A 14,452-nucleotide genomic window follows, 5' to 3' on the forward strand; every position below is an offset into this window, starting at 1 on the left:
AAGTAAAGCGAGTGGTTTGTTCACCTGAAGTCAGGTCCAGCGCAGCTCCACATGGCCGTAAACGCGTAGCTGCTTCGCCCAGGTGTGTCGCGGACGCAGGTGACTTGTCTCCTGTCAGAGGTGGAATGAGTCTGAGTAACGGCAGGCTATTCTAGCCTCTCGGCGCCGCGCTCGCTCGCGCGTGCTCTACGTCCTCATCTCTATCAACGGCTGTGCATCATATATAGGCAGAAAGGTGCTGAAATTCAAGTCCGTCTGCACGAATGTTCCGCAAGAATTCACAAGAGCCAACATGTTTTTTGTTTTTTTGTGTTTTTAAATTCAGTAGGAACTGACAGAATGACATTTCACTTGAATTCTAATCTACAGACATCATAACTGCTAATGAATCGGTGCGGGTCTGCAGGCAGGTGGAGGCCACGCCCAGGATGTCTGAGACAGGTTTATTCAAACGTTTGACAGGGTTAGTCACTGTTGGACACATTATTTAAGTAAAAATGTCTCATGACAAATCACCGGTACATACGCACAGTGTTCAGATCAGTAAAGCTCCTTTTTTTTCAATGTATTGCATTCCGTTCAGGCCTTTTTTTCAGCCTGGTTAGTTATGACAGAAAAAACAAACATAAGACTTTCCTTAAAATAAAAAAAAGAACAACACACACATTTAAGAAATAACTCCTATACAATGGAAAACGGCTGCTCTAGTTTTCTCATGCTTACCAAACCATGCAAATGTTCACAAAAGTGATGAACTTCTGTCACCTTTGTTTGTGAATTAAAAGCACTTTAAATGGAAAGGACAGAAACAATTAGCAAATTAAAGCATGACTTCTTTTTTCATTAAATCTAGGTGTTCACGTCCTGAGAACTTTGCAGTGTAAGGCAAAGTGGGTATTTGCCATGGAAGAACCTCAGAAACTCTCGCTGGGTCTCTCTGCTTGGAGAGAAGCTCTGCAGCTGACATGAAGTGCCGTTTAACGCGTGTGTGTGTGTGTGTGGTGTGTGTGTGTTTTTTTAGTCTATATTGGCATTTTGGTCAGTCGAGTTAATTCTGAAGCACATTCTGGAAAACCTATTTTGTTGATCAAAGTGAGTAAATTGGCATCCTCTCATCCATTTTATAACAAGAAAATAAAACAAAAAACTTTATTATACAAGTGTGCTGGTATGAGTATTAGGTATTTCAGCCCATTGCAAATATTTTAACCAATATTGGGCCAACACCTGGATCATAACAACATACAACAAACATACTGTGTGCGGCGTGCACACGGAAAATAGCGTACGGTCCTGTAAGGACCATTTTTGGAGCGTTGAGCTGAGCGGATTAAAAAGGCAAGAACAAATACTGCAGATGGTGGCAAAGAAACACAGCATCTGAGAGGGAAAATAAGGGCCTAATGGTCAAACAAGTAAGATTGTTGCTAGGATACAGGGGAGACGCTCAAGGCAAAAAGAAGAAGGATGCAAGTTGGCTGTAGAGGGCTTGAGACTTGTCCGGAGCAGGAAGAGAAGGGGGGGGGGGGGGGGGGGTGAGGGGGGAGTCAGCGCAGGTCGCTCTCCTCGTCCTGGATGGTTTTCTTAATGCGGAGAAGCATGGTGGTGAGCCACTGGTCCAACCGGGAAATGGTGTCGAATTCCTTCACCTGAGAAATGAGTAGTTACCCAATATTAAATACTAAATCATATACGTCATATAACACTGTAGGACACTGGTGTCAGTCCAGGATTTTTTTATTTTTATAATCTATTGTTGCAGAAACTTGTTTATTCTGCTGAAGGTAAAAAAAAAAAAAAACTAAAAAAACTCACCGAGTCAGTATAGGCATCCACGTTCTGTTCTTCATAGGCATCTAGAAGTTTCTGGTTGGATAAAAGTAATCATATTTTAACATTAGAAAGTCTGCCTTCTGGCAAGAAATACACCGTGGCAGTGAAGAAAGCTAAATACTATAATACACTGTCTGCTAGGGCTGCTCGATTATGGAAAAATAAATCATAATCTCAATGATTTAAAACAATTATTCCTTGACTTTTAAAGATGCTGCAATTTTTGAACTTAAAAAACAATGAAGGTGTTAAACAAATGAACAGTGCAAACCCCTTCAACTGGGAAATATCAGCCGTTACACACCCGGTGGAAATTGGGGGTTAGTTTTTCTTCCCCCCCAATCAGAACACAACATGCAAAATAATTGCTTTTCTCGATTACGTTGTTTTTGTTATTTTTAGTAGCCAAAAATCATAGTTTTGAAAAAAGCAGCATTCTTACCATCACACAGTGACACTGTGTGCAACAACCCAGCAACACTGGCTCTAACCAGCACTCGTTTACTGGTTCCACTTGTTATTTATTCATCATTCTCTATTTCATAGCTGTTCATACTGTTCATATTGTAATACTTGTAATAATATTAAAATACTTATTAATTCCAGCATCCTTTGCACTATATTCCATAATTTAAATAATAATTTATCATCAAAATAATTTACTCCTGCACACTTTGCACTCTTAATTGCACTATTGCTTCATCCGGTCTATATTTTGCGTTTAATATGTAGTAGTGGTGTGACAATTTACTTCTTCCGTTTCTTTGTAACCTTTTCTGACTTGACTGTTTTCTATGTTCACTCTTTTTATTGTATGATGTGTTTTTACTCTTGGTTTCTGATGTTAAGCACTTTGGATACCTGCTGGTTGCTGTATAGTGCAATATAAATACATTTTGATTGATTGATATTGTTTCTGTTATAAGTGCATATATTGTTTTTGTTGTTTGTTTTGTATGAGGAAGCCCATTGTGAGCAATGTATAATACAAAGCAAAATTCTTCGTATGTGTCCTCATACGTGGCAAACAAAGTTGATTCTGATTCTACCAATCACAATTGTTGGGGGGCGGGCTTTAACCGCCCTAAGCATACTGGGGCTATTGTTGTATGATGCTTGGGGGGTGAAATGTTTTTGAGAAACATTTTTGCACCAGGCTAATTAACATCCAACTTTCCTTTTCAATTACTAACATGTAGAAGTTAGAAAGTCATCAACAGTTTGGACTGAAAACAACAGAGACTGTCCTACGTGGATTTTTGAGCCAAAATAAGACCAAAGCATACCTTCACCAGCTTGCATTCTCGAGAGTCTGAAAAGGCGGGAAACATCTCCTCATACTTCTGCACGGCAAGCTGGGTGACAAGAGGATGGTTATTAGAAAAAGGAAGCTCGTTTTAAGGGCCGTCCACGCCAAGAACTTTATATAGATAGTCTTACAAATCATTCCCACTCAGGTGGATGACAGAGTCCATGATATTGTTGGGATCACTTTCAGAGCTATTTGATGAATGACAGAATCACTGACAGCCAATCAAAATTCCTCTTAATTCCCAATATGGCACGCCAAGTGACACTGCGGCGAGAAGGTGCATTTGTGTTACACAGGTAGGCCAGTGGTGTGGTGTGGCGTGACAGTTGGAAAGATAATATCTGTAGAAATCTGCCCTGTAAAATGTAACTGTCATTCTTTTCCACAAGCAGCAGAAGTGTGTCGCATATTTTCCTCATTTCGTGGAGCCCTGCTTTACGCCACTGTTTCTAGACCGTTATCGTTCAGCGGTGTGAAGGCTCGCGTCAAGATTCTAGTTCTGGTTCTTGGTGCGGACGGCTGTACATGGACACGGGTTCGAGTGTTCCGGCTTACTTTTGCATTCAGCATGTCTACACAGAAGTGACAGAGCGCTGCCTTGAAGAAGTGATCCTTGGCACTGTATTTCAGGAGAGTACTGTCCATGGCGTGGGTTCCAACCTAAAGTTCACAAAAGGGTCCAATTCAGATGTGTTTGGTTACAACAGGTGACTGAATAACATGTGGAGATGGAGGCTGCCGGTGAGCACTGGCTCACCTGTTCATAGATCTCAATGGCTTTCGGGTACTGCTCCAGCTGAGCGGCGTAGGTTGCTACTTTCAGAAGGCACTTGTTTGCTGAACTGAAAAAAGGAAAATCAAGAAGCTTCTCAGTCCACAACAGACATCAAGGCTTTAAGACCACCATGTTCCCTAACTTGGAAAGCATAAAACAAAGATGCAAAATGAAAGGAAACTGCATTAATTCAATTAAAAAAATTCTATAAAACATTAAATAGTCACCTGGTGGATTCTTCCCCTTTGTAATAATCTGCTGCCTGTTCATAATGAGCAATGGCCTGGGATGGGAAACAAATAAGACATAAGAATCTTAACAATTTCCCTGAGGGGATCAATAAAGTATTCGGATTCTGCCGAATCTGCCCTGGAATTAATACATAAAATAATCGACATGAAACACAGATATCTGACCTTATCGATGTCCACCATCTCTGTCTCATATATTTCAGCAATGGTGATGTGATGTTTAGCTGCGATGGTGAAGCGCCCCTAAAACAAACAAACAAGAGAGAGAGAGAGAGATAAACACAGGGACTTACATGTTACAGAAGTAAATTGCTTCACATGTAATAATTTAAAAGAAACTAAGAAGAGTTTGGGTGTTTGCACTCACCATATCGGTGTAGATCTCAATAGCTCGGTTTAGGCAATTTATGGCCTCTGTTGAGACATAAAAAAAAAAATATTTAGACATGACATAAACTAGAGGATGACTATCAGAAAACCGCGGGAGCGGGCGGGTGTGAGACGGAACCAGAGATTAAAAGCAACGCAGTGAGTCCACCCGAAGCTTACCAGGCATTTTTGCAGGACGGGATGGCCCCTGTGATCGGGATATGACGGGAGTATTTTCGTGGGCTCGAGATTTGTGTCACCCTCTAACGTTAACCCACGTCAGTGAAATTATTCAGGGAATTCACACCAACAATGGAATAAAGTAAAAAATAACATATCCACAAATTAAGAAGTAACCGGTTGTAAGAAGGTTCAAGACCATGGTAATTTTAACAGTGTTTCTATAACGCTGGGTAATGAATTCAACGCTTTTTACGCACCTACTGAATTGCCTCTATAGTATTGATTAATAAACAATGCCTCGTCATTCAATACCAGAGTTCAATGCCTAAGGAGTAGATCTCATCAGCGTCAGAGAGCCAATCAGCACGCAGGACGCGTCTGCTAGGCTCTAATAATTTCTGTGATTGGCTGTCTAACTTTACATATGGTAGAGACACGCAGGAAAAAACTCTACGTTACACAGAGACGGGGCTCACGTAGTAGGAGCAGGAACATTAATTAAAAGATGTGTGCCGTAATGTTGTAATTTCTTTTTGTTAAATGAATTTTATAAAATTGGTACCGGAAATCTTTGAACCATACCCAGTAGGGCTGGGCAATATATCAATATTATATCGATATTGTGATATGGAACTACATATCAACTTAGATTTGGGATGTTGTGATATTACATCAGTGTTGTCTTTTCCTGGTTTTCAAGGCTGCATTACAGAAAAGTGATGTCATTTGTGAGGTCAACTTGCCAGGCTGTTGTATTATTTGCCTTGAACCATTTAGTTGTTATATCCACATTACTGATGTTTATCAAAATTCTACTTGTGAAAACATTTTGTTAAAGCATCAACTGTTAAACTCTACAATATCGTCACTTTTTTATCAACATTGAGGTATTTGGTCAAAAAATATAATTTATTTTTTTATTTACATTGCCCAGCCCTAATGTTCCTGGGCCTCAAAGAGGATGACCACTGGGCTTGATGTCAGTGTTTACTTATTTTTATCTTCCCTGGAGCAAAGCATGTGTATTTGTCCACATCCACAGTGACAGCGAGAAGGAGCCGTGAGTAATGCTGTTAAAACTCTTCGTCTGGAAGACATTAGCAACATCAGACGACGCTGGCTTTATGTGCATGGTCAAGTGGAAGTGGTGCAGCAGCTTGTAAAAACAGGTACTGCAAGCTCCCGAGGGTGGTGATGAGCAATGATTACCTTGTGGGTCTGCTTTTTTGAAGGCGTTTCCAGCGTCTATGAAGTTAGTGGCTGCATCGTGCTTGCTCTGCATCTGGAGATGAAGGCGGGCAGCTTGGGAGAACGCGTTCCCTGCAGCTGAACAGAAACAGGTTGCATGTTAGAGGACTGAAAGTCAGTAAAGATCCAAACTAGAGCCCGACCGATATATCGGCAGGCCGATATTATCAGCCAGTATTAGGCATTTCCTGATATATCATATCGGAATATATAATGGCTGATTTTAGATATTAATTAATTCATCAGAATCATTTATAATGACAAATGATTCTGATAAATGAATATTTAAAAAATAAAAACAGACGGTCAACCATGTTGACGGTCAACCATGAGCGTTGCATAGTTTGTCCACCAGAGGGAACTCTACAACGTCCCTGTTGGGAACACTGATTTTATTTTATTTTTTATGCATTTTTGTTCAAAGGACTTATATATCGGCATATCGGATTTTTAAATAACTAAATATTCGTATCAGTATCAGCCTTAAAAATCCTGTCGGTCGGGCTCTAATCCAAACAAGGAAAAAAGGCAATTGTTAGGGCTGCATAATATGAGAAAATATATCCAATATGATAACGTTGTGGAACATTGCAATAACGATATTACTTGTGGTACATAAACGGATGATAAATTGTACCCAGTTCTGCCTTTCTGCTGTTTTCAGCATTCTGCTAAAATACATCAGATTGCTTGTTGAATTTAAAACAAATGAAAGGAAATCCTTTCCAACTTTCTTTTATGAAAAAAAACTGAACACTGAATTGACTTTTGCGATATGTTGCAGCATTTTGTGATGTATTTGTTGCACCAGTTAATATTGCGATGACGATAAAATAAAAAATAAATAAATAAAAAGACAATATACTGGGCAGCCCTAGCAATCATTACACTTGTTTATTTAACCTGTAATAATTATTCTTACCACACCAATTTTTGGCCATTTTGTACATGTTGGCTGCCCTCACATACATGTCACAGGCCTCTTCCATCTTGGAGGAACCCCTGTGGGACAGCACACTGATTAGTTAAACAAGACTTGGGCAGACTATTGTTGGGGGATATCAAGTGCCATAACAGTTCATATCTACATATTGATCACTATTTGGGCATTCACTGTTCACTCAGCTAAAACAGTCAAAATAAGTTGTAGGATTTAACTCCCTGTGGTCCAAATCAATCATTCTGAGCAAATCTTAATCATTTAAAAAAAAAAAAAAGATTCTATTCAAGTTATTGTTTTACCGTTGTGAAGAGGTTTTTCTGATGTAATGAAGAGGAAGAAAGAAGAAATCTTTTATTTGTCACACACAATCATAAACAGTACAATGTGCAGTGAAATGTGCTCTCTGCATTAAACCCATCCAAACTAATTAGGAGGGACGGGCAGCCATAGCGCGGGGACCAACTCCGGTTGTACTGCCGGTCCCTAAGTCACAGGCAGCCAGGTTTACCGTCTACACCGTGCCCCCCCCCCCCCCCCCCCCCCCCCCCATCACTTAATGCAGCCTATAAAACCTGGAAAAGACAACACTTGTGCCATATCACCATACCTATAATTGATGGCGATATTTAGCCTTATCTATCAATGTCAATATGATATTGATATTGCCTAGTCCTACATATGTGATGTTACATTCATCATCTTCTTGCTTTACCAGTCTGACACTCCCAAACTCCTACTTGCATTTCATCCCTTAATATTCTTGTAAATACCTATTAGTCTATATTTTACACATTACTATACTGACTGTACCAAAGGAATTCTCACTCTAACACACAGAGAGCATTGCGTACAGGATGTGGTAGAGCCCGACCGATATTGTTGGCCGATGTTAGGCATTTCCCGATCTATTGGTATCGGCATTTATGATGGCCGATTTAATTTTAAAAATCCTTCATAATGACAAATAAATGATTCTGATAAATGAATATTTAGGCAATAAAACCGGACTATCAACCATGTTATGAGCGTTGGCGTTGCATAGTTTTTCCACCAGAGGGAACTCTACAACGTTCCTGTTGGCAACACTGATTTTATTTATTAATGTGTTTTTGTTCAAAGGACTTTAAGTTTCATAACTTAAGTTTGTATTTTTACACATTTATTTATCAGAACTTTATTATATGTTGATGTTTCTCTGTTCTGTTGTGACAATAAAACAAATTACTATCATATTAATTTAGTGAGAACTGAAGAACTACAAATAAGTAATGTTAGGGAAATCTGTTTGCTTTGTAACACGTTTCTGGATTTTTTTATTTTTAAATATACTGTATATCGGCCGATATATTGGCATATCAGATTTTTAAATAACCAAATATTCGTATTGGTATCGGCCTTAAAAATCCTTTATTGGTCGGGCACTAGTATGTGGCCGACCTACTGTCAACATATTTGTCATTTGTCATATTTTGGAGGCCTAATACATTCAGCCTAAAGAGTGTTGCACACACCCGGTTTAAGAGCCGTGGCGATGGACCTTTGGAGTCCGCGGCACCGAGACTGTGGAACGCTCTGCCTCCTCCCCACGATCTGCTGCTTCTGGGGACTGTTTCTAAAAATAAAAAACAAGGGCTGCACGATATGAGGAAAATATCTAATTGCGAACAATTTGACTGATATTGCGGTTGCAATACGATTCACGATATTAGAGGGAACGATTATTTTTGTAACATTATCATCATTTTCATTGGAAATAAAAATGACTGATTGAATATTTACGAGGCTTTGTAGCAAACAAAGATTTTTCTTTAGTCTGTAGGATAGTAGGCCGAGATGTCTCTGCAGCACCACAATACTTTATTCTACGGTTTGAAACACATATTGCCTTTAACAAATATTGCCTCTGCGGTTTGGATATTGCACTAGTTCATATTGTGATTTCGATAACATTGCCATTAATTGTGCAGCCCTGATAAAGACCTACCTTTTTACACAGGCCTTCGGTTATCCTGTCTGCACTTATCTTTTCTGTATTACTTTGGGATTTTAATTGTGTTTTATTATATATCATCTTGTATTGTATTCTTTTTTTGTACAGCACTTTTACAATTTTTACCTGTGAAAACTGCTCTATAAATACATTTTACTTACTTGTTTGCTTGTATTTCTACTATGTTGTGATACTTTGCACATTCCATGGACAACTGTGCACATTTATGCACACTACAACTACTACTTCTAAAAACGGCACAGCTCCTTCACTTTAATTTGTTTATATTGTGCATGTTTTTATAGTATAATTTCATCTTTTTTGTAATTCTCTCTTCTATGTATCTTTATTTTTGCATTACTTTCTTTTATTGTTAATTTATTGTTCTCCTACTATGTTTAAGTCATGCACTAAAACTCCAAAGCAAATTCCTTGAATGTGAAAACGACCATGCAGTACTAATTCTGCTATTAATACAGACAACATTAGGTGTCATTCCTTAAACACATTAGATATTATTCTGGTGTCTGCCTTGACTACAGACTTGTTTTGAACTCCTCTATCTGTACTTCGGTCCTTGTGCTGCCTCAACACCTGATGGCGATCAATAAAGACTTATCTTCTATCTTATCTCCCTCTGGTCATGCACACACGTTTCTGAGTTAAACAGAAACCCACTGTAATAATTGAATCTGATTCTGGATTGTTACATCCGTGCTCAGCTGTGTTGGTGGTTGAGGGCTTAACTTACTATCTGATGCAACTCACAAACCCGTTCCTCTCTGCTATTGTAAACAAATGTGACGCAGACGTGTGATTTGCACCTACAGACTGAGTGACCTTGTAAGATTTCCCACAGTAGATGGCGCTATGGCAGCATCACTCCAGCTAATATTCAGTGTACATTAATAAGTGCTTGAAGTGCTTAAAGTGTCACACGAATCATTTCGAATACAACCTCATCAGCACTTGGCGTTATAAAGATATGGCAACACTTAGCATGTGAGCCTCTTTCCCTGCTGCATAGCGCTTTTTATTTGTTAGACTTATAATAACAGTGAGTTGGTTATTCGCTGAGCTGAACGAATATAACGTTAACGTTACACATTTAACGCTAGCTAGCTATCTAGCTAAATAAATACACTGAAGCGTTGACCACACTGGCACAACATTGACCACAACAACGTGACGTTAACGTTAGATACAAAGAAGCCCAGTGGTACAGTCAGAGCTCGAGGTGTTTGTTTTGCTCCTGCTGCCTTCATATCTGGTGGTAACCGGTCAGCTAGCTAGCTATCTTCCGCTTAGTTGGCCTTTCAGCTTTGACAAAATCAGCTAGCTAAACAGAAGCTAACTGACATACTCACCCAAACATCGCTCCGAAAAACGACTGCGATGATTTCATTTTCTTTTCAGCCTCGGCCACTAAAGCCGTTGCTTCTTTTTCTTTTCCGCTATTGTCCATTTTCGTGTCACTGCTCTTATGTTGAGGGTAGAACGACAAAAAGGATAAAGTCAACAAACTTGCTAATCGGTGCTAGCAGCAGCGGGTTTTGGTTTGTCACGTCACCCGACGTGTGTCTGTCATTTGACACGGAAGCTGCTGCATTCAGGTGCTCTTCGTAAATGTTTGATGAATGTACATGTTTGTGTTGTTTTTTTTAAATTTCAGAACAAAACATGACTCGGACAATAAAAAAAATGCTGACAATGTAATCATTACACATAACATATCTAAAAGAAAAGCATAACAGTAAGTAAACTATGTAAAATAAGCTAAAATTACAGGCAACTATATAAAGAATATAAGAAAAATACATACATATTTTGAAAGATATTTAGCGGGTCACATCCTGAGCAATGACTTCTTATAAGTTATAACAAAATGTGATCCTCAACGTTTTGCAGTAGTTTTATGGCTTTAAGAAGAATTAAACTTATTAATAAATCCAATGGAATCTGTTTTTCCATTTAGTACATACATGGATATGTTGCTTTCCTATTACACATAATGTATCAATTACACAAGATATATGGCTGTTAAGATTTCCCATGTTAAATAAGACATCTATTAAGCTGAATATGGTAATACTAGCTAGGCATTGTAATATGAATACATCCATGTACCCTAGTCCAAAACTGTTGATAGAAAGGACAAGAAAAAACCCTGATATAGAGCCAAGTATAGTTTAAATTTTGTTCATTGCACATTGTGTTGATGGCTACTGTATTTTTATATTTGTAGTTTATGTTTTGTTCTCATGGATATGCTTATACTTTTATATTTGTCTTTTAGTGTTCACTTTGACTTGCCATTGGCTATGTACCTGCTTACCCTTTGAAAGGCATGGGGGTGCTGTTGTGAATTAAATTGTAATATTATTTAAGTTGTCCTATTAAGCTTATATATCATGTAGTGAGTATTGGTATAATAAGTACATGATGTAAAGGCAGTTGTAGAAGTAGACTACCTTTTCCTATTTCCTCTCAGGATGCTTATTATCTCTGCTGAATCTATTGGACTTGGCTTATTGTTTCTCGGGCCCACTTAATAATCCATTATGATACTATTTAGGGAGATCATCATACAACAGTTATGTTTAATGCACAAAATATGTAAAGAAGTCAAACAAAGTCAAAAGGGAGAACTAAATGTAGCCTACTACAGCTGATCAGAAGTGTGATGACTGCAAAGCACCTGCTGGTTAAGGATATTTTGTTACATTAATTCATAATTGTGTTGTGATTCTTTTAAATGACAATTGTGATATTTTTCAATGTAGTGAAATATGTTTGTTGCAGGCCTACCATTTCCCCTTAGGCATTATTGGGTTATTCAGGTCTTGCCACAACATACCCAATACATCAATGTCGTAAAGAACCAAACATGATGTTGTTGTAATTTGTGTCAGATGGCCAAATACTTTCCTGCTCTGAAACTTTTCCTTTTCCTGAGCATATGATAGATCGGATTGATCGGGTGCTGATCGACAAAGCATTTCCGAAACAGATGGAGATGCCAAATCTTACTCAAGTCATGCTGTCTATAAAAAAGATCCCTGTACTGACTTATCTGGCCAGCCTCTGTTGTTCAACACTCCAGTTTAAGCTTTGGGTCAGGATGACTTTCTGCAGGCAATGTGCAGTCTGTTACGGTCTTGAAAAACTATCATTAGCTTGACAGCCATTAGGAAAACTCCTGAAATTTCCAAGGTCCCAAACTATGTCTAATTGGACAGTGTCCACAAAAACTTAAAAACTGAGCAAGCCATTAGTCCTATGTGCTGTATGTGTAAGATAGTCCCCATAGCTTCTCAGAAACATATTTAATGTCCTCTTTGTTGATAATGTCTTGACATTTTACTATTGATTAGGGAAACCAAAGAAGGCCTGACAGTTATAGGGCTTGGGTATGAAACTCTGATACTTCACAGACCAAATCGCTTCCATATTATCGAGTTTCTGACATATTGTCATTAAATACCGAATGCCAATAGGAGTAAATCTCAGAGTCCACTCCCATCTGGATAAGGGAAAAGGCACAGTGAGAATCCTCTTCTTGGACTCCAGTGCCTTTAATACCATCCAACCCCCTATACTTTAGGACAAACTGAACAGGATGGGAGTGGACCCCTGTGTGGTAGACCGGATCAAAGATTACCTCACTGACAGGCCACAGTACGTCAGGCTGAAGGACATCATGTCTGACGCTGTGGTCAGACACTGTGGTCAGCAGCACTGGAGTCCCCCAAGGCACAGTGCTGGCGCTTCTTCTCTTTACACTGTACACCTCGGACTTATGTTACAACTCAGAGCTGTGTCACGTACAGAAGTACGCCGATGACACAGCCATTGTTGGGTGTATCAGGGGTGACAGGGAGGAGGAGTATCGGAGTCTGGTGGGGGACTTTGCTCTATGGTGTCCCCTAACTGCATACAGCTCAACACCTCTAAGACGAGGAAGCTGGTCATTGACTTTGGGAGGTCCAGACCAAGCCCGCAACCAGTCCTGCTAGAGGAAGTTAAGACGGAGGCTGTGCAATCATACAAGTACCTCAGGCTGTGGCTGGATAAACTGGACTAGACAACACACACCAGCCACCTGCACAGAAAGACACAAAGCAGGTTGTACTACCTGAGGACATTGCGGTCTTTCAGCATTCTACACTGTGGTGTGCTGGGGGCGCAACATATCCAAGAAGGACATCTCCAGGCTGGATAAACTGATCAGGCGGGCCAGCTCTGTGGTCGGCATGAAGCTGGACTCACTGGTGACGATGGCAAAGAGGAGGACACTGGACAAACTGCTGGACATTATTGACAATGCAAGCCACCCCTGCACATCGTCATCAGCACCCAGAGGAGCCTGTTCAGTGGAAGGCTGCTCCTCCCCAAGTGTAGGACCAACAGACACAGGGACTCCTTTGTCCCTTATGCCATCAGACTGTCCAACTCCTCATTTGTGGGGAGGAGTAAATAGGGTAAAGAGGATAGAACAGAACAGGAAGGAAGAGAAGGAGTGGTAGCCACTCTTTCACTTTACAATTAAGTAATTAATACTCTACTCACATACATACCTGGACACTCTAACTGCTCTTAACTGATCATTTATGGTAAAGGTCTTTTTTATTGCCAAATGTTTTGCTTTTATTATTATTATTATTATTATTATTATTATCATTATTAGTAGTTTTATTATTATTATTATTATTACTGTTGTTGTTGTGGTTATTTTTATACAGTTTTTCTCTCTGCACTGTACTTTTTGAACTTTTTTTGTAAGCTGCTGAAAATTGCTGTTGGAAATTTCATTTCCTTGCAGAAGTTATCCCAAAGGATCAATAAAGAGAAGTCTAAGTCTAATCTCATTGGTGTCAGTGAGCCAATAAGCATGCGGCATTCTTCTACCAGGATCTAATAATTCTGCTGATTGGCTGACTAACATTTCACATCATAGAGTCATGCAGGAAAAATATCGTAGGCCTTCCAGTAGGCAATCGGTATCAAAAAAATTGAAACGATACCCACACATTGCACAAACACAGATGTTTTGTATTTTTAAATCTCAGATACCGAAAAAAACACATCAGACCAAATTAACTTAAAAGGAAAAATATTTAAATTAATGAAAAACGTTCTAAAAAAGTCAGTGGTAGAATGAAACTGAGTGTATGCTACGTTATACTTCTACTTCGTTACATTTCAGAGAGAAATATTAGGTTTTATACTCTACATATACTATAGATCATGATATTGTTGGTTGCAGGAAACATGTATAAAATACAGGACATATTGGAAGAAATGAAACTACTGGTATTTGGATAACAGGAGCAGAGGAAAGAACATAGGCTTACTGGAGTGTGGTGATAGTAGACATGTAGCTTCGTAATGAGAACATGAGGGAAATCTGACTGGATTTATGATTTATGACTGGACATTGTACGAGTTAACTAACTCCAGAAGATGTCAGTAGTGCAGCATTAAGGATACAAGCTACAGTTAAAACCCCAGGAAGAAGAAGTAGAAGATTTCACTCAGGCAAAACGGA

General features: G+C 39.2%; 1 protein-coding gene and 1 long non-coding RNA gene across 3 annotated transcripts; one reads left to right on the forward strand and one right to left on the reverse strand.

Moving 5' to 3' along the window:
- Window positions 1-393: 393 nt before the first annotated feature.
- Window positions 394-10,522, reverse strand: napab (N-ethylmaleimide-sensitive factor attachment protein, alpha b). Of its 2 annotated transcripts, XM_032507547.1 has the most exons (12): window positions 10,272-10,514; window positions 7,214-7,231; window positions 6,894-6,973; window positions 5,933-6,049; window positions 4,539-4,585; window positions 4,337-4,414; window positions 4,148-4,203; window positions 3,903-3,987; window positions 3,701-3,805; window positions 3,120-3,188; window positions 1,816-1,866; window positions 394-1,649 (listed from the first exon to the last, which is right to left on the reverse strand). In XM_032507547.1, exons 1-12 carry the CDS (start codon window positions 10,367-10,369, stop codon window positions 1,548-1,550), a joined length of 906 nt encoding a protein of 301 aa, XP_032363438.1. In that variant the 5' UTR covers window positions 10,370-10,514; the 3' UTR covers window positions 394-1,547. The 2 variants fall into 2 exon arrangements, with proteins under 2 accessions (XP_032363438.1, XP_032363448.1); XM_032507557.1 differs by lacking the exon at window positions 7,214-7,231 and having other exon boundaries at window positions 10,272-10,522.
- LOC116676678 (uncharacterized) lies at window positions 5,049-13,869 on the forward strand. The gene is made up of 3 exons (XR_004328805.1): window positions 5,049-5,070; window positions 13,422-13,426; window positions 13,783-13,869. It is a non-coding gene; the product is annotated as an uncharacterized LOC116676678 (long non-coding RNA).
- The last annotated feature ends 583 nt before the right edge of the window (window positions 13,870-14,452 follow it).

This window comes from Etheostoma spectabile, chromosome 3 (genome assembly GCF_008692095.1).
Source record: "Etheostoma spectabile isolate EspeVRDwgs_2016 chromosome 3, UIUC_Espe_1.0, whole genome shotgun sequence".
Taxonomy (NCBI): Eukaryota; Metazoa; Chordata; class Actinopteri; order Perciformes; family Percidae; genus Etheostoma; species Etheostoma spectabile.

Excerpts from the sequence above, each read along its gene's own strand:
- napab (XM_032507547.1), bottom strand. The coding sequence starts at position 10,369 with ATGGACAATAGCGGAAAAGAAAAAGAAGCAACGGCTTTAGTGGCCGAG. Across the intron at positions 4,415-4,538 it reads TTGAGATCTACACCGATATG|GGGCGCTTCACCATCGCAGC; the intron begins GTGAGTGCAAAC and ends TGTTTGTTTTAG. Across the intron at positions 1,867-3,119 it reads GAGAATGCAAGCTGGTGAAG|AAACTTCTAGATGCCTATGA; the intron begins GTATGCTTTGGT and ends TTATCCAACCAG.